Genomic DNA, 25,896 nt, shown 5'->3' on the forward strand with positions numbered 1-25,896 from the left:
AAAGAAACCCAATTTCCTAACAACATGTATGATTATATAGGCATATTATATTATAAAGCACAAACAATTTACCCATGCTAGAAACCTAAATATTAGGAAATCTATTACAGTAGGTTTCTTAAATTTTCGTTGAACAATAGTGTAAATTGTAAAACAATTATGTAAATCTTATAAAATGTATTTGCCATGTTACTTTTTTTTAAAAAGTCAACTCAGCACACGGTTTTCATGCCCAGTTAATTTTTATTTCTATTTTAAAATTATCGCTTGACTTATATATCCCATCTACTTTCCAAAAAGTTTTAAAGTAGTTTATAATAAAAACAGAAAAATCAATTTCATAAAAAGGACCAAAACTAGGAAGAAAGAAAGAAAAGGTGAGGAAAATTAAATGAAACAATGGTTACCTTTAAAAATTTATTAAAATCTTATTAATATGTGAAATTTTATGTGACCCAGTTATTTTGTTGGGTTTCCAGCATATCGTTGATCAGACAATGTAAATATTACCAGGTTTGACTTGTTGAGAATCAAGGCCAGTCAAGTACCTGGGACTATTTAACAAATAAATGTCCCACTTTGGATGGACACTTCTCCATTTTTCAGCTGTGAAAAAGGAACAGTATTATGTATGCTTGGTGGCACAAAGCTAAAATTAATTCATTGCACATAACCTTTTGGCATCCTTCGATACAAGGACGAGGGAATACAAGGTAGTACAGATAATGAGTTATGACTCACTAGGAAAACAGTCACTCTGCTTATCTGTAGCTACGTCTAGTTCCATGTCCACGTTTCTAAATATATTTTACTGACTGTACTTATTAATTGATTTTTTTAAATGGGGAAAGAAAGAGAAATGAAATAAATTTCAGGTACCTAAAATTAAACCTGATATATGGCCAATTTTGGTTGGGTTTACGGCAATGTCATGGTAAGAGGCTGGTTAAAGGATTCCATTCCAACAGATTTCCGCAAGGTAAGATCTAGCCTGTCTGTCCATTTTCTCCCCCAAATTTGTAGGCTTGCTACGCTCCCTCATGACCTGGCAAAGTTGGCAAAGTTTAGAAACATTAACTTTCTTTAAGGAAAACTGGCTCCTTTCCTCCTTGGGAGCATGGCAGGCAGTGCCAAACTGATCAGTCTATTTAACATGACATTGGGCTGCAAATTCTTTAATGTCATCTAAAGCAAAACGTTAAGCTCCTACTCTGTCCCATCGGGCCACCGAAGGGTTCTAAAACCTCGTTTATGATGTCATTTTAAGTATTCCCTCCTTCAGCAATGACAATAAAAGTTAACTATTAAACTCATGTTTTCAACTTCCCACCATGGGTTCCCTGCAACACAAAACCAGCAAATTAAATCATTGAGATACTAGGATACTTAATGAAATAAAAGCGAATTCCTCATAAATGGCCCTAACTGTAGAACATCTGGCCTGCCCAGCTGCATTTTCTCTACATCAGTTGAGGATGTAACAAAGATAACTGACCCTTAGTCTTTCCAAATAACAAAAGCCCAGTTATTCTGAGGGCAGCTAAACCGAGTGGGATAGGATGGACACTTCAACCCTGCCATAGAGTCTGCGATGACTCATTTACAGGACCTCGGAGTTGTCACTGCTAGTGAATTCCTCCTTCTTTCGTCCCTGCTGCTTCCTTTTCTTTAAAGGAATGGAATCACGAAAAATAAGCTGGGATTGAAAATAGATTGTTTAATCGACTCTTTTTTTTGGATCACAAAATCAAATCTTAGCTTGCTGCTGGGACTTTAGTCTCCCTCATTCATTCATTTGTTCATTCATTCAACAAATATATATTTCGTGTCTAATTTGTACCAAATCCTGGGAGTACAGAAGTGAAAAAGAGTCATAGTCACTTCCCGCATGGTACTTACATTCTAGTGGGTAAGAGTCAATACAGAAGTAAACTGCCAGGTAAAGGTGTAATTTCAAATGGTCAAAGTGCTATGTGTGAAAATAAATGGTGTGCTATGAAAAAGTATAAAATGGGGACCCATCTTAGTTGGTGGTCAGAGAATGCCTCCCTGACAAGGTGACATTTATCTGAGACCTGAAGTTTTACAAGGAGCCAGCTACATAGAGGTTGGGGAGGGAAAAAGAACTTTCTATGCGACGGGGAAAACCATGTGCATAGGCCTCAGGCAGCAAAGAGCTTGGCATAGTGGGAACTGACAAATGTGTATAATAAATAAGGAAGAGAGTGGCAGGAGAGGAAGTTGCAGAGATAGGCAGAGGCTAGATTATGCAGCAACATAAGAAGGAACTGATTCATTTGCTGCCCCTGGTCAGTTCTGTCAATCAGATTTTGACCATGGAACTATTGGTAAAGTGTTAACTCAAACAGATGAGGTTTCTAGCTTCAATAGGAGGTCTCTTTAGACACAGCTGTCTTAAGGATAGATAATAGCCAATGACGGAGGTTGCAGTGAGCCAAGATCGCGCCACTGGCACTCCAGCCTGCATGACTGAGTGAGACTCTGTCTCAATACACAAAAAAAAGATGATAGCCAATGACATACCTAGAGATACAGGTAAATATGAATATATAGTCTTCTTTCCTTGTCTCAGTCATGAAGATTACAGGAAATGCTTGTTTAGTAGCAAATACTGTCAAGCAACATTGTCCAAATAGAACTTTCTGTGATGAGATGGAAATTTTTTCTATCTTAGCTATCCAAAACAGTAGCCATTAGCCACCTGTGGCTATTAAGCACTTCAAATGTGGCTAGTGGAATTAAGAAACTGAATTTTAAATTGTATTTAGTTTTAATTCATTTAAATTTCAATAGCCACGAGTGGCTATAGGATGGGGCAGAGCAGCTCTAGAATCTTGACACACTTAAAGGAGCTTACAAACAAAAGGCGTAGGTTAGGTTAAAACTTGAGCAACATCTGTGATGGTTCACAGAATCCCCCTAAGGAAAAGGTTAAAGCAGTGGTCCCCAACCTTTTTGGCACCAGGGACCGGTTTTGTGGAAGATAATTTTTCTATAGACTGGGGAAGAGGTAGGGGGATGGTTTCAGGATAAAACTGTTCCACCTCAGATCATCAGGCATTAGACTCTCATAAGGAGTGTGCAACCTAGATCCCTTGCATGTGCAGTTCATAGGGTTCACACTCCTATGACAATCGAATGCTGCTTCTGATCTGATAGGAGGTAGAGCTCAGGCAGTAATGCTTGCTTGCCCACCACTCACCCCTTGTGCGGCCCAGTTCCTAACAGGCCACGGACCGGTACTGGCCCTGGGGTTGGGGACCCCTGGGTTAAAGGATTCAGTCCAAGATCTGAAAAAAAGGGTACAGCCAGGTAGCTTGGGAAGCACTCTAAATTTTCACAAGTCTGTAGCAGAATCTCAAAGCTTCTGGGTTTTTGTTGTTGTTGTTGTTATTGTTGTTGTTTTTGAAACAGGGTCTCACTCTGTTGCCTAGCCTGGAGTGTAGTGGCATGAGCACAGCTCACTGCAGCCTCCACCTCCTGAGCTCAAGTGATCCTCCCGCCTCAGCTTCCCAAGTAGCTGGGACTACAAGCACACACCACCACACCCAGCTTTTGTATTTTCTGTAGAAACAGGGTTTTACCATGTTGCCCAGGCTGGTCTCAAACTCCTGGGCTCAAGAAATCAGCCCACCTCAGCCTCCCAAAGTGCTGGGATTATAGGCATGCGACACTGCACCTCGCCAACTTCTGATTTTTAATGGCCCTTAACATATAAGATGTGTGACAGGAGGCAGTATGTTATAGAGCCTTGTTACTCAAAGTGTGGTTTACAGACCAACCACATTGTCATCATTTAGAAGTTTGATATAAGGGCCTCACTCCCAATCTACTGAATCAGAATCTGCATTTTTAACAAGATGTCCAGTGATTCAAATACACATTCAACTGTAAGAAACATTGCTATGGCAAGGGTTTGGGGTTGGGCAGACCTGCATTCGAATCCCAACTCTGCCACTCACCTGAGCAAGTCATTTAAACTCTTGGGCCTCAATTTTCTCACCTGAAAAAGGAGGTAATACTACTTACCTCAAAAGGTTGTTGTCAAGACTGAATGGGTCAACGTATAAAAGGAAATGAGCGTGAGATCTGGTTTATGTTGGATGATCATTAATTCATTTATTTGACAAATCATTACTGATTGTCTATTATATTCCGAGCACCCTTCCTGTCCTGTGCTTAAAACCCCTTCCAAAACAAAGTAACCTTGGGGAAGAAGAGTGTTTTGTTGGGGATGGGAGGGGAAGAAAATGTTCCCCTGTAGCAGTTTCAATACTGTAAGGTGACCAACAACTGCTCCTCTTGGGATCTTTATAGGATTCTCAACTATCAGGGGCTTCCACCGCTATCCTCAGACCTTTAAATAAATAGAAATGTGAGGAGGGGAGGGGGGAATAAGAGAAAAATATGGGAATTGAACAAATAGAGAAGATTTGCTATTGTTTTACCGACAAATAAAAAGCATTAGAATTGTCTTAAAAACTAAGCACAAACTGTAAGCTGCGCAGATTTTCTTTTATTAGCTTCCTTAGAAAAGCAGCAGCAGCAATTCTCACTGGAGGTCTCACTGATAGGAAAGGGAATTCAAGGGGTGTTCTTTTCTGCTCCCCAGGCAAAAAGGGTTTCTCACCCAAGCCAGTAGGTGTTAATCTGCTTAAGCCTGCCTGAGTGGATGTGTTAGATTGCTGGCACATGGCCATTTAGGGGTTTTGTTCCCCAGACCACAGGAGCCCATTTTTCCAAGAGTTCCACTAGCTTTTTGTTTGATAACGTCTATTTCTAGCAGCATTTACTCCTTCAACAACAAATTCAATGGAATGAAAATTTACTGAACACCTACTATTTGGCACACCCTCTGTTGGGGATACAGAGATGAATAAGGAAAAGTTGCTGTGCTCCGGGGCTCACACAAAAGTAACTGCTGTTGCATTCTCTCAGGTGATGGCTATTATCATGACTTCTTCCCACTGCTTGGAAAAAAACATGCTTTGGTTTCCTTGGCTGCCCCGTTTAAATATCCACTGACCTCGCTGTGCTGGCCTGAGGTCCCAGAGGCTTCAAGGGTTAATTACTTGCTTGTTGTGGCTGGTTCATTGTTCTCCCAAACTTCTCACCCTTTCTGATTCCATTTCCAATTCTAAACTTTGTTTAATGTATTAACGTTTTTCTTTTTACGGAGGCAATACACATTCATTACAGAAAAATACAGATAAGTAAAATAAGGGAAAACATTTTAAAACTCTCCTCAATCCCACCACTCAATGATAACCCGTTTTAGTAAACATGACATTTTAAAAAACTATAACAGTAATATAATTTCACATGAAGTTCAAAACATAGAGGAGGGCAATTACACATAATCCAGTCATCTGGCTCGTGATCATTTTGGGGATCTTCCCATTTTCTCGTACTTATAAATCAAGCCTAACATGTAGCCTGCTAAAGTCATTATCTTTTGGGGGAAGAATATGGAATAGATGTGCAAAGCAGGAAGGGGTACTTTCAGCTGTGCTGGTGAGTAAGGACACTAGTAATTTTATAGAAAAACATGTTTAGAAATTTGCCATAATTGGCTAAATTACTGTTGCTATTCAAATGTTTCGTCCCTGGTAATAGAATCTCACCCAAGAAACTTGCCTTTCTTCCTTGGGGTCTGAAATGAGAAATACAGAAATATCTATTTTAAGAAGTTCTCAGGTAAGAATACCTGAATTCATAATGAAGAGTGCTTGAATACCATTAAAAGCCTACCACGTGCCAAACTCTCTGACATATATTATCTCAGTTAATCCTCACAACAGTCCTGCAAGATAGATATTATTACTCCTGTTTTAAAGATGAGGAAACAGAAGCTCATAAAGTTTAACAGGCTTGCCCAAGATCTTATAGCTAGTACCTGGCAGAACCAGAACCCAGAGCAAAGAGACATAACGGTAGAGAGTAGAAAGTATGTGGCAGAAAGTGTGTGGGTTCAGAGCCCGACTGAACCACCCACTCACTCTGGGACCTTGGGCAAGTTATTTAACATTCTAAATTTCCTTGAACTGGACTTTTGTGTGATGCCATTAGCCTGCAGTTAGTGTTGACAAAAGGAACCGTCCTTAGAATCAAGATGAAGTCCACTGTAAGGGTGTTGAGGACATTGTTGAACAGTTCATAGTTAAAGATATTGCTGTTTGCTCTGAATTTGGAGGACAGTAAACTCCTGAGCAATCGTCAGTCTTAGTGCTCCTAACTATTCAGGCTTCCGGGAGCACGGGCTCCTGGAAAACTCATATCTAAGTTTAAAGTTCACATATAGGAAGAATTTGGGCGGCATGTTTCACCTCATTCTGAATTGCATTTTTTGCCTCCAATTCTGCTTTTCTTTCTTCTTTCATTCCCACTTCCATTTTATTGTCTCGAATCTTTTATATTGCTATACGCTCCCTTAAATTCTTTTGGATTTAACCATCAGTTTCCTCATCTATAAATGGGGGATAACGTTCTTTTAAGGATGTGTGACAAGCACTCAGCACAATGCATGGCCTGTAAGAGATGCTCAATAATGGTGTCTCCTTTCATACTCTTAGAATAAATTTTTGTCACCTCATTACAACAAAGGACATTATTTGCATTCCACAAGATTCTTCAATTTATGAAAGGGCTCACCAAAGGGTTCTTTTAACAATAAGCCAACGTATTTAAAATAGGACACCATTTCCACATTTCTTCAAGGGTATTCCTTACCAAGTCTCTGTCACATAACTGGCACAGCGTTGATCCACCAACTCTGCCCCCTCCCGCTACTCCATGTCAATGCAGCTCCTCTCATACGCTATTTGCAGAGTCCCTGGGCTGGAATGGACCAATTTTTAAAATGAAAACCTTTCCTTTATCTTCCCAGAGGAATTTTTAGATAGAAATGGTCTACTGCAGAAAATACAGAATGGGAGATCAAATTTTCTCTTTTACTTCACATTAAAATGTCCTCCCTTAAATTCTTTCATGTTTTCCATGTACCTAAAAAGGGGGATGTTGAATCCCATTCTCTCTGCCTTCTAAAACAAGTTTAATTATTTCCACCATATTAACATATTTTAAAATTTATCAGAAATTAAGTTGTCTGATAAGTTTAGTATTGCTATTAATGATTTATTAAATTATCATTTAAAAAAATTCTAGCCCAGGAGCGGTGGCTCATGCCTTTAATCCTAGCACTTTGGGAGGCTGAGGTGGGAGGATCACTTGAGACCTAGAGTTCAAGACCAGCCTGGGCAACATAGTGAGACCCTGTGTCTATAAAAAATTTAAAGGCCAGGCGCAGTGGCTCACGCCTGTAATCCCAGTACTTTGGGAGGCCAAGGTGGGTGGGTCACAAGGTCAGGAGTTCGAGACCAGCCTGACCAACATGGTGAAACCCTGTCTCTACTAAAAATACAAAAATTAGCCAGGCATGGTGGTGTGCGCCTGTAATCCCAGCTACTCAGGAGGCTGAGGCAGGAGAATCACTTGAACCCAGGTGGCAGAGGTTGCAGTGAGCTGAGATTATGCCACTGCACTCCAGCCTAGGCGACAGAGTGAGACTCCATCTCAAAAAAAAAAAAAAATTGAAAATTAGCTGGGCATGGTGGTACATACCTGTAGTTCCAACTACTTGGGAGGCTAAGGTGGAAGGATCCCTTGAGCCCAGGAGGTCAAGGCTGCAGTGAGGGCCATGATCATGTCATTGCACTCCAGCGTGGGTGATATAGTGAGACCTTGTCTTAAAAAAAAAACAAAAAAAACTAACCATCTCATAAAATATTAAGCATTTAATTTTGTCGGGTTTTTATCCCCCAGTCTTTAGCACTTTCAAGGTATCCAATTAAATTAAAAAATAGACAAAGGGAATTCCTAATTTGTATGGAATAGGTCACTGTTCAGGTCACTGTCTAATAATCTTCAAAAAGACCTGAGCTGGCAAAGCCCAATAATCTACTTATGTTTGCTTAAAGCAATTTGTTGGATCCTTAACACCTGTTGAGTTGAGTGCTGAAAAGTTAATTTGCAGTGCCTATCTAGGCTATATTTCCCCAAGCTTTCCTTTTCCTTCTCGCCCTCCCTTCCTTTCTTCCTATCCTTCCCTTCCCTTTTCTCCCTTCTAAAATTTTTATTGAGTCTTTTGGTGGCCAGGCTCTGTACTAAGCACTGGGAATCCATTGGTGGCCAAAATAGACCAGGCCCCTACCCTCATGGTGCTTTCTGTCTGGTGAGGGGGCCATTAATCAAATCACATTCACTAATGGGTGTAGGATTACAAACTGCAGTAGGCACCACTTAGGCCTACAGTACAGTGAGGGATCTAGCCTAGTCTGGGGTTAGGAAGAGGACAGCTTTTTGGACTGTGAGAGGAAGAATGAGTGGGTAATAAGGCAGCAGAAACAGCATGTGCAAAGGCCCTGAGGTGCTGGGAATTGTGGTACTCTGGATACAATGAAAGGTATTGTGGCTGGACCAGATAAAACAAAGACAGGGGATGGGAGATGCCTCTGGTGAGCTCAGCAGAGTCAGAGATACATGTCTTATAAAGATTTTGGCCTTCAACTTAAGAACAAAGGAAGCCACTAAAGTAAGGAAGAACAAGGGATGTGAGAACTGTTAATGATCAAGACGTCTTAATTTGTCTCTGCAGGAGCAATGCAGTCTTACACGTGGTCTCTAACATACACAGTGACGACGGCTGCTGGGTCCCCAGCTGAGAACTCCCAACAGCTGCCCTGTATGAGGAACACTCATGTGCCTTCTTCCTCCGTCACACACAGGATACCAGTTTATCCCCACAGAGAGGAACATGGGTAGGTAACTTTCCAGGGATGCTGCTGGACTTTTAAAATTTCATCTAAAGAGGCTGGACACAGCAGCTCACACCCTGTAATCCCAGCACTTTGGGAGGCCGAGGTGGGCCTTGAAGTCAGGATTTCGAGACCAGCCTGGCCAATGTGTTGAAACCCTGTCTCTGCTAAAAATACAAAAATTAGCCAGGCATAGTGGCGTACACCTATAATCCCTGCTACTTGGGAGGCTGAGGTGGGAGAATCACTTGAACCTGAGAGGCAGAGGTTGCAGTGAGCGGAGATCGCACCACTAAACTCTAGCCTGGGTGATAGAGCGAGACTCCGTCTCAAAAAAAAAAAGATCTAAAGAGGGGTTTCCTTAGCAGCTATTTTCTCAAAGAACAGGAAGGGTACTACTCTTTGCTGAGTTCCCACAATATCCTGAGCACTGTATTGTGTAATCCCCACAACAACCAGGGTAGGTAGGTAGGTAAGAAGGTGTTAGTGACCCCATTTTAGATGAAGAAATTGAAACTTGTTTGGTTATTTTCCATTCCCCAAGGTCACACAGCTGGCACATGGTGGGGCCCAAACTGAGCAAATGTCTGACTCCAAAGCCTGTGTTCCTCCCTCTTTACTCCTTTAACGCCTCAGCTGAAAACCCCTTTCAGCAGTTCCCCTGGGTGGCTCTTTGTACACTTTGCAGAATTATAAAGCTTCATCTTAGGTTCAAGTCTTTTATGATTCCATCTAGAGAAGGGCTTCCCCACCTGAGGGCCGGAGGTCCCTTTAGGCTGCAGTTATTCATGAGGTTCAGGGGATTCCCCATAGGTTCTAGCAGTGTTTTATGCCCCGGAAAAATGCATCATTTGTTTTGCCCATATTTTTTTCTTTTTCAAATATGTGGAGGGATGTTGCTGTGATGAATGAACTACAAATCCATACAAAAGTGTTACTTGAATCCTCATAGCTCTTTGCCATTATGCACTGTCTTTATCAAAAGACACTAACCTTACAATGTCTAATGAGCAGTGACCTGAAAAGCACTTATGATATTAACAAGAGGTCCTGGCTGGGCACAGTGGCTCACACCTGTAATCCCAGCACTTTGGAAGGCCGAGGTGGGTGGATCACTTGTGGTCAGGAGTTCGAGACCAGCCTAGCTAACATGATGAAACCCCATCTCCCTACTAAAAATACAAAAATGGGCTGGGCGCGGTGGCTCATGCCTGTAATCCCAGCACTTTGGGAGGCCAAGGCGGGGTGGATCATGAGGTCAGGAGATCAAAATCATCCTGGCGAACACGGTGAAACCCCGTCTCTACTAAAAATACAAAAATTAGCTGGACGTAGTGGCATGCGCCTGTAGTCCCAGCTACTCGTGAGGCAGGAGAATTGCCTGAACCCAGGAGGTGGAGGTTGCAGTAAGCCGAGATTGTGCCACTGCACTCCAGTCTGGTGACAGAGGGAGACTTCATCTCAAAAAAAAAATAATAAGAAGAAAAATTAGCTGGGCATGGTGGGTGCCTGTAGCCCCAGCTACTCAGGAGACTGAGGCAGGAGAATTGCATGAACCCAGGAGGCGGAGGTTGCAGTAAGCTGAGATAGCACCACTGCATTCCAGCCTGGAGAATAGAGTGATATACTCCATCTCAAAAAAAAAAAAAAAAAGAGAGATCCTACCATGTGGTGCAGTGGGCCTCACCACTCACAGGCTAGGTTCCAACAGACCAGTTGTGGGGGACACGGGAGGAGGAGGGGTAGGACTTCTCAGGTCCCTTCCACAGTTGGCCCAGCATAATGCAGCACGGCGGTGACCTGACGGTGGGCACAGGCCTGGATGTTGGTGTACTTTTCCATAGGTTCAAGTGCCCCCAAGCAGTCAATCGGGCAACCATTATTTTCTCAGGGGGCCTTTGAGAGTATTTCCACACATTTAGAATAGACTCTGAAAACCCTGTTTCAGAGAGATTTTTGATTCAGCAGAAATAGCAGAAAAAATACTCACATGGTCATAGGTCAGCATCTTTGCTATAAAGATGTTACTAAGAAGAACAGTGATAATAATAGGCTATGTCTACACAGGATTTTCTGGTTTATAGAGTGTGTTCACACATACGATCCTCAGAATGACCGTGCGCAGCATTTTTATGGATGTGAGAAACAGGGTCATGAAAGTCACACAGCTAGAAAGTCGTGGAGCCTGACTTAGAACCAGGGTCTTTGATGCCTGTTTGACCACGCCATGGTGTTTTCCCCCCAGGAGACAGCTTACAGAAACCCACTACATCCTTCCCCATGATGTGGAAGCAGAGGCCTGAGTGATACAAAAACATAAATCTCACGTGGTTTCTTTTTTGTTATCCCTATTTGATTTCAGGATACAACAGGGGTTTTAAACACAGCAGGGGTAGAGGTTTCCATCACTAATGATGTTTGGCTCAGGGCTAGATTTCATCCCTGAACGCTGGCTGGGGGGTAAGGGAGGTATGTTCTAGGTGTTGAGGGAGGAGGAAAATCAACCTGGGGTTTTAAGTTAACCATAACAAGGCCACAAGAGTGGAAATGGTAAGAATCAAAAAGAAGAGGCGGACACAGTAGCTCATGCCTGTAATCCCATCATTTGGGGAGGCCAAGGTGGGTGGATCATCTGATGTCAGGAATTTGAGACCAGCCTGGCCAACATGGTGAAACCCCATCTCTATTAAAAATATAAAAATTAGCTGGGCATGGTGGCACACGCCTGTAATCTCAGCTACTCAGGAGGCTGAGGCAGGAGAATCATTTGAACCCAGGAGGCAGAGGTTGCAGTGAGCCAAGATCATGCCACTGCACTCCAGCCTGGGCAACAGAATGAGACCCTGACTCAAAAAAAAAAAAAAAAAAAAAAAAAACCAGAAAAGATGAAAGGAAGAAAAATGGGATTGGGGGTGAAGGGGGAAGAAAAGAAAAGAGAGAAAAAAAGAAGAAGAAGGAAAAAAAATAGATGAGATTTTTAAAAAGGTGTCAAACTGATCTGTTCTTGCTATTACTCACACTATTCAATGTGCTTGATGCATTTTAGATACACGGGAAGCTATAACTATGGGAGCTATGGCAACCAGCATCCTCACCCCATGCAGAGCCAGTATCCGGCCCTCCCTCATGACACAGCTATCTCTGGGCCACTCCACTATGCCCCTTACCACAGGAGCTCTGCACAGGTGAGTCAGTGGTCCTGGTTTCTTGGCCAGGCCTTGGTATACTTGGTTCCAAATCTGGTTAACACAGTTCATAAACTGTTATGCATACTGTGTGTGCAGCGTGTGTGTCCCCAAGGAAGGACAGTCTTTTCATCAGTGTCATTTCTGGCCTCCAATGGCTGGCCCACAGTGGGTGCTCAGCCAGTGTTCATGCCCCATGTGCTCTCACACACCTGGTTGCTAAACAGGTTTTTTTTTTTTTCATTCTATCCCCTCTTTGACCTCTTCATGCCAAGATCTAATCGGCTGCATGTCTGCTGCCCTTTTTTGGGCAGCTACCCTCACCCTGGGCCTTGGGTCTCCTTTCCCATCACCACTCTCCTGGTGCAGACCCTCATGGAGTCTTGTCAGGACTGGTCTGTCAACATCATTCTAACTGGCCTCGGGGTGTTCCATGTCTGCTCTTTTCATCCAGCCTGCACAGGTAATCTTAAGCTGAAGAATCCTCCTGAAATGGATCCCTTTTCAAATCACTCTCAGGCCCTACATCTCCTCGGGCTCCTCACTGTCTAATAAGCCAAATCAGCCCTCTGTGGCCTGTGGGGAATAGACAGGCCATTGCACTTGGCTGCATTTGGGAAACCACCGCTGGACACTCTACCTGTCTAACACTTTCCTGTGCATTGGCTCTGATCCAACTGGTTGCCAGTTCCACTCTGCATCCTAAGTATCTCTGTATGCCGTCTGTGCTCACCTCAGCTCAGGCCTTTATCATATCCAACTTAGATGAAGACAGAAGCCTTCCTGGTGGTCTCTATGCCTCTAAAATGTGCCCCATCTCTGGTCCACCCCCTACACTGCGGCTAGAGGAGTCTTTCGGAAAAAAACCCAACTGACCATGACACTTTCCCTGTCTTTGGCACATCATTGCTTTACAGGTCAAGTTCAATTCCTTAGTATGTCTCTTAAGACTGGTTACCTTTCTGGCCTACTCACAAACTCCCTCCCTCCCCCCAGCCATGCCAGCCCACATGTGGTTGTCTTGGATGTGCTGATTTCCTCCATGTCTTTGCAGAAATTGTTCCCTCTGGCTGGGTGTCTCTTCCCCAGTCTCTTCGGCTGGGCATTCATGACAATCATATTGCCGTCTTTGTGGCATTCCTGAAAGTACCCCCTTGAGTCCTCCAGGACCTTATTAGGTGCCACGCCCTGGTTTTCCTCTCTCAGTAGCATTTCTCACACCCTGTTATCATCACCAACTTTCCTGTCTGAAGCGCACAGAGACCCTAAGCTCCCTGAAGGCAAAGATGAAGTCCAGTATCCTCAGGTCACAGCACTTGGCACCTATCAGAAAGAGGAGCTACCTTCTCCTGAACACGTGCTGTATGCCAGGCTCTGCGCTGAGCACTCTCCACATCCCTTAGATAACCCCTGCAGAAGAGGAAGTGAGACTCACAGTAACCTGCCTGAGGAGTTGAACCCAGGCGCTGTGACTCCTGTCCAAGCTCTCAGGCACCACCCCCTGCCGCCTCTCAGATGCAGACATTCACTAAGTGTACACTGAGCAGATGAGTACATGGGAGGTGGCGTCAGCATGAACAATAGTATGGTGTGCCGAGCACACTCACTCTATTCTGCAGGCACAGGAAGCTAGGGAGTGGTAAGATCAGAGCTATGATTAAGAAAGAGAGCTCTCAGGGCCCCCACAAAATGAACCAAGAAGCGGGACTGGTGGAGGCAGGGGGCTCTGCTCCAAAGCACTTGTAGAAGTTTAGGAATGAGATGGCAGGACTGACGCTAGCGTGGAGGCTGTAATTACATCAGCTGTTAGCACACAGACTTGTCTCTGAGGGAAGGCACCAAGGAGAACGTATCCACAACACATGGGCATTCTGGGCAAACAGGTGTTTGTTTTGATTTCCATCTGCAGTACCAAGGGGAGCCCTGGTTTAATCCCCAGACAAGCCAAGAAGTTGATTCCACTAAATCATCACCTGGGGCATTCATTATAGGTCTCCAACTACGTCACACAGAGATGCCAGCTCCTTAGGAGCTCCGTCTCTTGGGAGCACTCTGTGCTCCTCACTGTAATCCACTGCATGACTGAGAATGGCTGCAACAGCCTAGATCACTCTGCACCCTCCAAGCATCTCATTCATTCATTCATTTATTTTTCAAATGGCCCCTGGGTAACTACTATGTGCAAGCACTGCACTAGCCACTGGGAGTACAGTGAGAAGGAGATAGAGCATGCCTGCTTTGGTAGAGCTTATGCTCCAGTGGGAGACAGCATCATCAAGCCATAGCTCTGGGCATTGTCTTCCCTCCTTCTTCACTTCCTCATTCCCCCTCATGAAATGGCAGGAGCTGGTTTTCTGGGGTGATATTTTTAAAGCCATTGCCATAAAAAGAAGCCAAGGTCTCCTCAAGACCTATAAGGTCCTGCTCTGGAAGCCACAACAGTCCCCAACTGGAACACTGCTGTTTAATAGCTGGTCTTAATAGAATGGCCCAAGGACAAGTGAAAGCCCATGGAAGGACCCTTTTAATCCAGACAAGGTGTGAGAGTCCAAAGGGTCCTAGGCCAGGCTCTTCGCCACCATGCCTTGTGACTCTTAAACAAGTGCCTCTGACACTCCCCTCAATACACACACACTCCACACTTCATGGTTTATGCCTAGTCTCCATCTGTAAAATAGGGTGGGGAGAAATTAATTATATCAGTCTCTACCTAGGTTGATGAGTGAGGTCAGTGTTCAAAATGTACCTCTCTGGGGGAAGGTACTGTCTAAAGACAAAGTGTCCTTTGTTTTGTTTTTCATTAACATTTATTCAGAGCACTGTTCTAGGCATATTTAAATATACAGACTCACTTAATTGCCCTAACAACCTTGGGAAGAAGGCATTTTTGGAGATAGGATCTCACTCTGTCACCCAGGCTGGAGTGCAATCTTGGCTCACTGCAACCTCTACCTCCTGGGCTCAAGTGATCCTCCCACCTCAGCCTCCCAAGTACCTGGGACTATAGGCACACACCACCAAGCCCAGCTGATTTTTGTGTTTTTGTAGAGACAAAGTCTCGCCATGTTGACCAGGCATGTCTCGAACTCCTGGGCTCAAGTGATCCTCCTGCCTTGGCCTCCCAAAGTGCTAGGGTTACAGGCGTGAACCACCACACCTAGACTTTTCCCTCAGTTTTTAAAGATAAGTAGACTGCCTCAGAAGGTAATGTGCCCCAGGTCATGCATCCAGTAAGGGACAAAGCAGACTCGAATGCAAATCCTCCAGCTCTCAATCCCAATGCTAAACCAGTGGTACTTAATACTACTGTTTTGGAGAGTGGAAGGTAAATTCAAGAGGTTACTGCTGTTATTCTCAGTAAGTTTCAAGTTGCCAAAGAGAAGCACACACCCCAAGATAACCTTATTTCTTTCCTTTATTGGTTCTTTGGTTTAAGGTTGAGCATAGAGAAAATCCACTGCAGGACTAATTAGTTTTAGCTTTCCAGAGCAGGGGTCAAGCTGTTCCAGTTCTGAGTAACTGAATATCACACTTCACTACATCAGACTCACCAGGGAAAAGGACAGTCCGAATTGGAAGACAAATTGCAAGTATACAATATAGTTGGAGAAATGCAATTGGTCATCAGCACAAAAGTAACTGAAACTACTGCAAATAAATGCCAGCTAGATTTGCCTTAGAGGGCTGATACATCTATGAAGTGCAGTAATTGTAGGTTTCCCAGCATTTATATGCTCAAAATAATTTTAAGTCATTTGTTTTCAAAATAGAATATGTGTATGCCCTTGTTTACACTACTTATTTGCACAATACATACTTTCTTCCTGGGTACTACAAAGGTAAACCTCCCAGCCCTGCTTAGATTCTTGTAACTTCTGACTTAGTGAGTCCAGATGAATGAGGTTTCACAGCGTAAGGTTTGAATTATTTTGGAAAAACATTGCAACTGTGCTGCACTTGTTCACATCAAAGTAAGCTGCCTCTTCCCAGGTTCCCCATTCCCAGGCCCAACCAAAAGGAGAAAATAAACCAGACCAAGTACATAGCTACAAAATCTTTCTGAGCCTCATTCAATACATGTTCATAGAACCTCTACTCTGTCAAGCAGCCATAGTGGAACTGGGGACCTTGAGCTCAAAAGCCATTTGATCACACTTAGACTGGAAAGCTATCCCTTATTTCTCATCTGAAAGGCAGAGGCCCAGCCTTATCAGCTAATCACCGCCTCTCACAGAATCTTCAGCAGTCTAGCCGAAACCAACCCAGGACCATTGGGTGCTACAAAGTTTGCTTAGGGCACTGTACTTTGGGTTGGTGTCTTGGGCCAAAAAGAAAAAAAAAAAAATCAATCAATGATAGTGTTGTAAGATCTCTGACTGTACAGCCAGGCTCCCTGGGTTCAAATCCCAACTTTGCCTCCAATTAGCCCTGTGCCTCAATTTTCTCATCTGAAAAATGAGGATAATTATGCTATCTATTTCGCAGGGTCGTAGTGAGGGTCAAGTGAGTTAATAAAGGTCAGAACAGGGCCTGGCTCATAGTTAACACATTTTATTATTATCCTTGGTAATACCACAGTTATAATACTATATTTAGGGTAATTTTATAATTAAGATCTGTCTCCCTCACTGTACTAGCTCTGTGAAAGCAAGGACCAAGTCCTCTTTCTCTCCCCATTATATTCCCATGGCCTAGCACCGAGCTTGGCCCTCAGTGAGTGCTCAGTAAATACTTGTCAATGAAATGAATGAATGACTGGATTCTTACTCTGGTACTAAGTTGCTGTGTGACTGCAGTAGATCATTTCCCTTCTCTTGACCTTAATTATTTCATCTGTAAACCCAGAGGTAGAACCAGATGGTCAGTCACTAAGGCTCTTCCTATCATTAATGGACCATGACCCTATGATTCTGAAAAGGACATTAATAACAGCTAACACTTTTTGAAAACTTACTACATAGGAGTTCTAAGTGTTTCACATGTAATAACTTAACTAATCCTGACTCTAAAAGCTCAGCAGCAGAGGGACGGTGGCTCATACTTGTAATCCCAACACTTTGGGAGGCTGGGAGCCCAGGAGTTCCAGTGGGAGGACCGTTTGAACCCAGAAGTTCGAGATCAGCCTGGGCAATGTAGTGAGACCTCATCTCTACAAAAAATTTAAAAATTATCTGGGAGTGGTGACACATACCTGCAGTCCCAGCTACTTGGGAGGGTCAGGTGGGAGGATCACTTAAGCCTGGGAGGCACAGGTTGGAGTGAGCTGAGATCACCCCACTGCACTCCAGCCTGGGTGACAGGGCAAGACCCTGTCTCAAAAAAAAAAAAAAAAGCTCAGCAGATGTGGACTGTCCGACAAAGATTTTTTGGGAGCTACATCCTTCTCCAGAAGACGCTAAGAGGCTAGGGGTGAGCCCTCTGGCAGTACTTTGGTGCAGTGAGAGCCGCCTTTCATAGGAAAACAGTTTGTGCTCCTGACTGGGCCACCTTTCACCCCTTGTTCAAGTAGCAGCTCATTTGGTAAGGGGTCAGGAATAAAGGGCTCTTTCTTCCCTCTCCATGTGTAGGAAAGTCAGCCCTTGGTGTGGAGAGTCATTTCTCAAAATAAGTCTTCCTAATATGGTTCCAAAGAGACCAAGAGTCAATCACAGCTGAGATGGGCTTACGCCATAGGCATCTGATGAACGTTGGACCGTGTATCCAGGCACACACAGGTGCACACAGGCACCTCTCATACACTCCTTTCAAGGGATGGTAAACTGGTGACTTATGTCCTTTTTAAAATCAGTAGCAACAGCATATGATTTGATCCAGAGAATGGTAACTTCCTGTTATGGGCCCTCAACAAAAGGTGCCTTATTCCAGACAGAGATCTCTGGACCCCGGAGTTTGTGCCCAGCATGCTTAAGGACCCTGTATGAAACCGGATGTAAAGTGTGAGAGGTGAGGCGGGTGCCATGGGCCAGCCTCTGCCACTCTCACTAGACTAAATAGAAGCTTCATTGGTCATGTTAATGACCAGGCCAAGGCAGTGAGCACTTCAGCTAACTGGTCTTTCAATGGTCTCTTCACTACAGGGAAAACGAGTCACTGACTCATTTGCAATTAGCTGACCTAACGGGACAGAATTTTCCATGCTGGATTCTGTGGTAACAGAATTTTATTGTCACATTAGAGATATTTTGAGCCAGTCTCGTTTCCAGGCAATTACTCTTTTCAGTCTATGACACAACTTCTGAGCACAGCTGTGTCGAGGGTCCTTGGCTAGGCACAAAAGCCACACTCTCTCGGGTTCTGTGGGAAAGAGCCCAAGTCCATTCTGTGACATTTTACCTACACGAGCCAAGGCAAAGGGGACTCTGTCAGAACCAGCAAGCTGAGGCCAGGTGAGAATTCTAAGGCCCCAGAGCTCTGTTGGGGAAGAGGCAGCTCAGTGAAGGAAGCGGAGCAGAGGGATTAAAGTCTAATGGGCTGGCCTCCAAAAAGGGAGTGCTCTCCTGCTCCTGGGTAACTTGGCAGTGGCAAGGTCAGCCTCCTTTGGGACGGTTATATCAATGTGGGGAAAGCATGCTCCCCAACTGGGTTTCTATGCCAGCTCTTCCACTAGCTTGCTGTGTGACTTTGGGCAGGACACTTGATCTCATGGGGCCTGGCTTTCTCATCTGTACAACATGGGGTTGGATCACAGGATCCCTAAAATTCTTTCTAGTAGTAACGTCCCAATGTTCATTTGCCAACTATTATTTAGCACCTGCTAGGTGCTAGGCACCATGCCAGATGTTGGGAACATGGTGTTGAACACAGCAAAGCCCCATCAGGAGCATATGAATATAAGCCAAAAGAAAGACCTAGCTAGCTGCCAGGCAGGATGGTAAGGCCCCAGCCTGAGAGGCACAGGCTGGGGTGTTTAGGTTCTTGAGATAGGATTCCAGAAAAGTCTCTCCGAGGAGGTGACATTTAAGCTGAGATCTAAAGAATGACAAAAGGGCAGGCATGGCAGGAGCCAGGGGTAGGGGTGGTAGAGAAGGTTCTAGATAGAAGGAACAGGTAGGACAGATTTCCCTGAGATGGGAACCAGCTTGGCATGCCATGGGACCAGAAGGGAGGCCTCTGTGCCAGGGAGAGCACCAGGAGGTGAGGTGATACCCAGGAGTTGACTTGAGAGAAGATCAGGTGGGGCAAGCAACCTTTTTGAAAAAGTAAGGATTGTTTTGTAGTAATAGTTCCTAATGTTATCTGTTTAATACACCTGGGATCTTGTTTTTTGGGACAGGGCCCAATCTTACTATGGTCTCACTGGGATTTAGAGAGGTTCCTGTGCTAGAATCCCACTGTGCAGGCCTGAGGGTCCACCACTGCTGCCACACAAACAGCATCCTGTAGGTTCCCATGATGCAGAGCACAGGGGTATGCGCCAGTGTTTCTGATCTGATTTGGGATTAGGAAAGCCTTGGCGTGCTGTCCATAGTCTCCTTGGCAACAGCCCTTGGTGCCTTCTCCCTTGAGTTCCCAGACACCACCTACGCCCTTCTCCCTCTTTCCTAACTGTTCTTTTGGTTGTGAAGTGGCTGTACTTTTGCTGTGTAAGGCATGCCATCCTATGTAGGGGGAAAAATCCCTCCCTACTCAAAAATTGGGATCCCTCCTTCTTGACCTCTGAATTGCTGGTTCTCTTTGCATGCTTTGGGCCTAAGCGCCTTCCCCAGCTCCCCTTAGGCTCTCACTCACAGAGGAAGAGCAGTTCCCTGTAGCCACCTAGACTCCAGGGAGCAGCCATTGTTGTCATAACCCCTTCTCCCTGCTGTCTAGGCTTCAGCCTGTCTGTCTCCCTCACAGGAGGCAGCCTCCCACCTAATCCCCTGGGCCTCCACTTTCCAACTGTCAGGGAAGACAGATGGGGAGCAGAAGAATTCATACATTCACACACTCTCTCTCCTCCTCGCTGCTCTGGCCATCCTTGTTGATTGGCTCCTGTCCTTGTTGGTGTAGCCCTCAGCACAGCAAAGAAATCTTTGTGCTGACTGGCCTGCAGACTGGGAGCTCTCAAAGGGAGCCCATAGCTCCTCCCCTTCCTCCCCTCTGATCCTACTAACAGGGGCTTATTTGCATAGCTGTCTTGGTAACAGAAAAGAATGTAAAAGAAGAAGCACTTCAGAAGCACTTCTCTTACTCCTAATCCTTTCTAGAACTACTTCCCCTCTTCTTGTAGCTACTAACACCTGTTCCTCTGACCTGCACAAAAGCTCCCCTCCCCGCCCCTCTCAATTGGTTTCCCTTGACTCCTTCCTCCACATTCACACCAAGCCCAATTCCTATTCGTGTATCTTCCAGGAGTTCAGTGAATGTGAGCCAAAAAGAAAAATGTTCTCTAAATGATAGGCACTAATAATAGCCTTCGAAATTGTTGACTTGCTTCCTCTTCAAAAGCCTGCTTTTAGGCTGAAGTTTATAATTGAATTCAACTGTAAAATGTTATTTTTAATAACATCATTGTATTTTACTTGGCAGTGTTATGCTCTTGGGTTGATGGACTAGGACCTATCACATCTCCATAACTAATGATAAAACTCACTACCATCCATCTGTACATCCATATTTATTTATCTGGACATGCAGTTACTAGTGTATATGTGTGTGTGTGACAAACACACACTTTCCTGTATTCCTGGTGTGGCTGTTTCTCATTTTGGGTTTGACTTCCCAAGATATTGTAGATTAGGAACAGAAAGCCAGTATAACCACATGAGTAAACACCAGCCCAACTCAGGCTATGAAATCTTTTGCATTTCTCCTGTTGACTTCCCTAAGACCAATATTCAATCTTGTAGAAGTTCAGTGATTCTTCTCCATCAACTCTCATTAATAGCATCTTAAGAAATTTAACTTAAACTGTAAACATGACTGATATTGTGTATATGCAACCTCAAGCTAATTTTAACTTTGTGGAATTTCTTTCCCCTCAACAAGTACCCTTTTAATAGCCCCACTTCCCGGATGGAACCTTGTTTGATGAGCAGTACTCCCAGACTGCATCCTACCCCAGTCACTCCCCGCTGGCCAGAGGTGCCCTCAGCCAACACGTGCTACACAAGCCCGTCTGTGCATTCTACGAGGTATGGAAACTCTAGTGACATGTATACACCCCTGACAACGCGCAGGAATTCTGAGTATGAGCACATGCAACACTTTCCTGGCTTTGCTTACATCAACGGAGAGGCCTCTACAGGATGGGCTAAATGACTGCTATCATAGGCATCCATATTTAATATTAATAATAATAATTAATAATAATAATAAACCCAACACCCATCCCCCAGAAGACTTTATCTCTATACATTGTAACTCATGGGCTATTCCTAAGTGCCCATTTTCCTAATGAACATGAGGATGGGATCAATGTGGGATGAATAAACTTTAGTTCAGAAACAGGACTTATTAAAAGTCAGTGGGACTGGGTTTCTGTAGCCAAGCCAGACTTGACTGTTTCTGTAGAGCACTATCTCGGGCAGGCCATTCTGTGCCTTTTCCCTCTGTTCCATGACTTTGCTTTGTGTTGGCAACCACTTCTAGTAAGCTACTGATTTTCCCGTTGACAAAATCTCTTTAGTCTTGAAGGATGGATACTGCAGACAGAATCTGGTTTGTGTTCTTGGATGGGCACATAATTTACCAAGAGCATTCACCTTGCCATCTGTCTTGTCATTGTACTGTACAAGGAACAGCCCTCAGACGTGTTCTGCACATCCCTTCTTCCTGGTGGTACCATCCCTATTTCCTGGAGCACCAGGGCTAAATGGGGAGCTATCTGGAAACTCTAGATTTTCTGTCATACCCACATCTGTCACAGTACCTGCATTGTCTTGGAATGTAAGCACTGTCTTGAGGGAAGGAAGAGGTCTGTTCTGTATTGCCTTAAGTTGATTGAGGTTTGTAGGAGACTGGTTCTTCTACATACAAGGATTTGTCTTAAGTTTGCACAATGGCTAGTGTCAGCAGAAGGCAGGAGAGGGTTTTTTTTTTTTTTAAGTTCTATGAGAATGTGGATTTATGGCATTGAGTATCACACTCAGCTCTGCTGTGTTAACTTTGTGAAACTGGATGGAACAAACTTTAACTTCCCAAGCACCAAGTGTGAAAATGACTTTCATGGTTCCTTCATAAAACTATAACAATATCCGACACTTTGATAGAAAAAAATTCAAAGCTGTGCCTTTGAGCCTATACTATACTGTGTATGTGTGGAAATAAAAATGTATTGTACTTTTGGAGAATTTTTTGTAGGCATTTTTCTGTCAGATTTGTAGTAATTTGTGAGGTTTGTTAGAGATTAATATAGGTTTTCTTTCTGTATTATAAAATGCACCAAGCAATTATGGTGGACCTATTACCCTATGGGTAAGAAATAAATGGAAATATGACATCGGATGTTTCAGCAACTGTTCTGTAAATAAAATCTTTGATCACACCACTCAGTGTGATAATTGTGTCTACAGCTAAAATGGAAATAGTTTTATCTGTACAGTTGTGCAAGATATGAATGGTTTCACACTCAAATAAAAAATATAGAAATGACCTTTCTTTTGACTTTTCATTTGACATGACCTGTGTGTGTGTGTGTGTGAGAGTGTGTGTGTGTATGTGTGTATAAACATTCTGAATACTTAGGGTGTAAGTAGGCAGGGCAAAAAACCAAGTAGTCTTACATGGCTGTGTTTATCCAGTTCCCCATCATCTTGTCATATAATAATAATTAAAATGTGTATAAGCCACACATCCTGTCCTTGAATAATGATTAAGTAAAAATAGTACTTACAGCCTGATGGAGGTTTGTAGGGGACCAGTTCTTCTACACACAGAGATGTGTCCTAAGTTTGCACAGTGGTTAGTGTCACTCAAAGGCAGGAACCTTTCAGCTCTTATAGGGAATATTATTCTTCAATACCAACACCATTAAGAGGTCCCTTGGTACTTAGTTCATTATGCTTTAATGATCACTGGGTGTAAAGATATTTCAAGTGCAGTGCTTTAAATGCTAATAAACTTCTGGAACAGAACAGTAACATTACTGAATACTTAATAAGTATTAACAAATTCTTCTCCAGCACTGTATTTTTATTCTGAGGCTGAAAGGAGTGGGGTATAGAAGTACAATGATGGTGTTTTTCTCAAACATTAAGAGTCTAGGATCTATGAGAAGTTCAGAACCACAGATTTCCAGAAATGGGAGTAGTGAGTATATTAACTAAAAGGCATGAGAATTTGACAACTCAATTTGCATTTTGAAAGATTTATATTTAAAGCCAAGTTCTTACTTGCTATTACATAATATATTTATACCTGAACATGATTTTTAAGATTAAAATTATATACAGAGCATCCCCTTATATTTAGCTATATTGTTCTACAAAAAGAAAGCAGATGTTGAATTTCACTTTCTGATGGTCAATTAGTTTGATCTTTTGACCACAATCCATTAATTGGCTTTCATATAAGGAAAGTAAGGAAAAGGAAGAATGAAATTTCAGATTTAGTCACTGCAAAAAATAAACCTGAGAGTGACCAGACCAGTCTCTCTCTTACAATTCAAAGCTAGAGCTCCCTTAAATAAATGAAAGGGTGTAGGAAGTCTGACTTTTGACTTACTAAGCACAAAAAAGTAATCATCAAATTCTTTAGTCAGGTAACAACAGCATAGGACACCCATTTACACGTAACAGCCACAAGTTCATTAACTGAACAAATCTTCAGGCAAAACTAGTCATAACAAGGGCCTGAAGCCCAGAGAATAGGTCACTCCAGGAACTTTGCAAGGAAGAAAATGTGTGCCTCCCTTTCTCAGCACAACCAAGACCTAGGCATCATTAGCATCCTGGAAAAGAAGGCAGCTTCAGATGAAGGCAGAAGACCACTGGGCTTTCTCTCCAGAGCACAAGGTGCCTACCTCTTGGGAGCCAAGCAGTACCTATGTTCCCAATTGTTTTAAAACTTTAACTTCAGAACCGGGAAAGATCTGAATAGGAAAAGGCAACAGCTGCTGTGAGCACATGACTCAAATGCACCTTCTTTCCCTCTGATAGCTCCCAGTCAGTCACCAGATTGGGAAATTCGGGCAAGGTTGGCAGCTGGGAGTGGGGCCAGTCACTTGTCAGGGGAAGAACAGAAGAGTCTTGGCAATAAAGGGACCCTCCCCTCTTAGGACTTTTTCTGAAAAGAACTCTGCCAGCTTGAAACTGGCTGAAGTCATGAAGAGCAGCCAGGATGGCTCACCCACATTGCAGGCCTGTGGTGTCCTCAGATTCCATCCTGCTGTGTCCTTTGTCAGGCCTCTAGTACACCCCAGTTCTGGGTAGAAAGAGAATTTGTGGCCCCTCTGAGACTGAAACCCAGGCACAGATCAACCCAAAATGTTTGCCATCGAGTAAGCCCAACCTAAACGGCAGTAGGGGGGGCGGGGGGAGTTGTGGAAACTGCCATGTGACCTTGAATGGTTCACCTCCCCACTCTGGACCTCAAGCAGGTGTGTTACATGATTATGACATTCCAACTTACAGTCTGCACTGATGGACCAGGGCTGGCAGATCTGGATGAGGAGGATGGACGGGCCACTTAGGGAAAACAAAAAACAGAGTAGACTGGCAGCTGGGCAGTGATTCAGGGAGGGAGCCACAGGAGAGAAGGCACTGGCTCCACCAGCTGGTGCTATAACACAGAGTGAGGCTCATGAGTCCAACCCCATCCTCCCTTACACAACTCTGGATAGTAGTGTTTGGCAATTTTCCTCTCTCTTCAAAACTGGCCTTAATATTTGCTTTAAAGTCAAAATGTCTGAAGTGAATCTAGAGAAGAAAAGACAGCAAAAACAAACAGCTATTTTGTCCCAACCTCTTGCACTGTTTAAAGGCAGACTTGCAAGACTAGAAAAAATTAAGGCTGGGCATGGTGGCTCACGCCTGTAATCCTAGCATTCTGGGAGGCTGAGGTGGGTACATCACTTGAGCTTGAGCTCAGGAGTTTGAGACCAGCCTGGGCAACCAGGTGCCTCTACAAAAAATACAACAATTAGCTAGGTGTGGTGTTGCATGCCTGTAGTCCCAGCTACTTGGGAGGCTGAGGTGGAAGGATGCAGTGAGCTAAGATTGCGCCACTACACTCCAGCTGGGGTGACAGTGATACCCTGTCTCAAAAACAAAACAAAACAAAACAAACAAACAAACAAAAACCAAAAAAGAAAAAAAAAGAACATAAATTAAATCCTAGGAAGAGGGATAGCATAAATACCCTCATTATTACAGTGGAAGAGACTTGGGGAAGGGTTGCCATAGGTCTTCTGAAGTCTAGGGGAAAGCTCTCTGAAGTCTAGTGAGAGCAGAGGCATAGAATTCAGACTTGGGCAAGAGCCTCAAGTATGCAAATTGTCATCACTATAAGCTTTTAAAAAATTGGCCCATTTGCTGACTTTGAAGTGAGGGAGAACTGAGGTCAAATTCTGGTTTCACCAAAGATGTTGTAGAGGGGGCATTCCTGCTCTAAAGTAGGATTGGATGTCAGTGGCTCTCAACCCTGGCTGCCATTAGAGTTCCCTGGTCAACTTTTTAAAAATACTGAGTATAAGTCGGGTGCGGTGGCTCACACCTGTAATCCCAGCACTTTGGGAGGCCGAGGTAGGAGGATCACTTGAGGCCAGGAGTTTGAGACCACCCTAGGCAATATAGTGAGACCCTATCCCTACAAAAAATTTAAAAATTAGCCAGTTGTGGTGACATGCACCTGCAGTCCTAGCTACTCAGGAGGCTGAAGTGGGAGGAACACTTGAGACTGGGTATTTAGGCTTACAGTGAGCTATGAATGGGCCACTGCACTTCAGGCTGGGTGACAGA

At 43.8% G+C, this 25,896-nt stretch overlaps 1 protein-coding gene and 1 long non-coding RNA gene across 7 annotated transcripts in view; one reads left to right on the forward strand and one right to left on the reverse strand.

Annotated features, from left to right (window-relative positions):
• Positions 1-23,504, forward strand: part of RFX4 (regulatory factor X4) — a 179,056-nt gene extending 155,552 nt beyond the window's left edge. For all 6 annotated transcript variants that reach the window (XM_063646674.1, XM_063646675.1, XM_054445062.1 and 3 more), the window contains 3 exons: positions 8,675-8,837; positions 11,881-12,019; positions 20,987-23,504. In XM_063646674.1, the coding sequence (XP_063502744.1) occupies positions 8,675-8,837; positions 11,881-12,019; positions 20,987-21,259 (575 nt within the window). In that variant the 3' untranslated portion in view covers positions 21,260-23,504. The remainder of the gene's footprint in view (positions 1-8,674; positions 8,838-11,880; positions 12,020-20,986) is intronic.
• LOC129010601 (uncharacterized) overlaps positions 1-25,896 on the reverse strand; it is a 269,081-nt gene that overhangs the window by 234,461 nt on the left and 8,724 nt on the right. The gene's annotated exons all lie outside the window — the stretch shown is intronic.

The sequence above is a fragment of the Pongo pygmaeus genome, chromosome 10 (assembly GCF_028885625.2).
Source record: "Pongo pygmaeus isolate AG05252 chromosome 10, NHGRI_mPonPyg2-v2.0_pri, whole genome shotgun sequence".
Taxonomy (NCBI): Eukaryota; Metazoa; Chordata; class Mammalia; order Primates; family Hominidae; genus Pongo; species Pongo pygmaeus.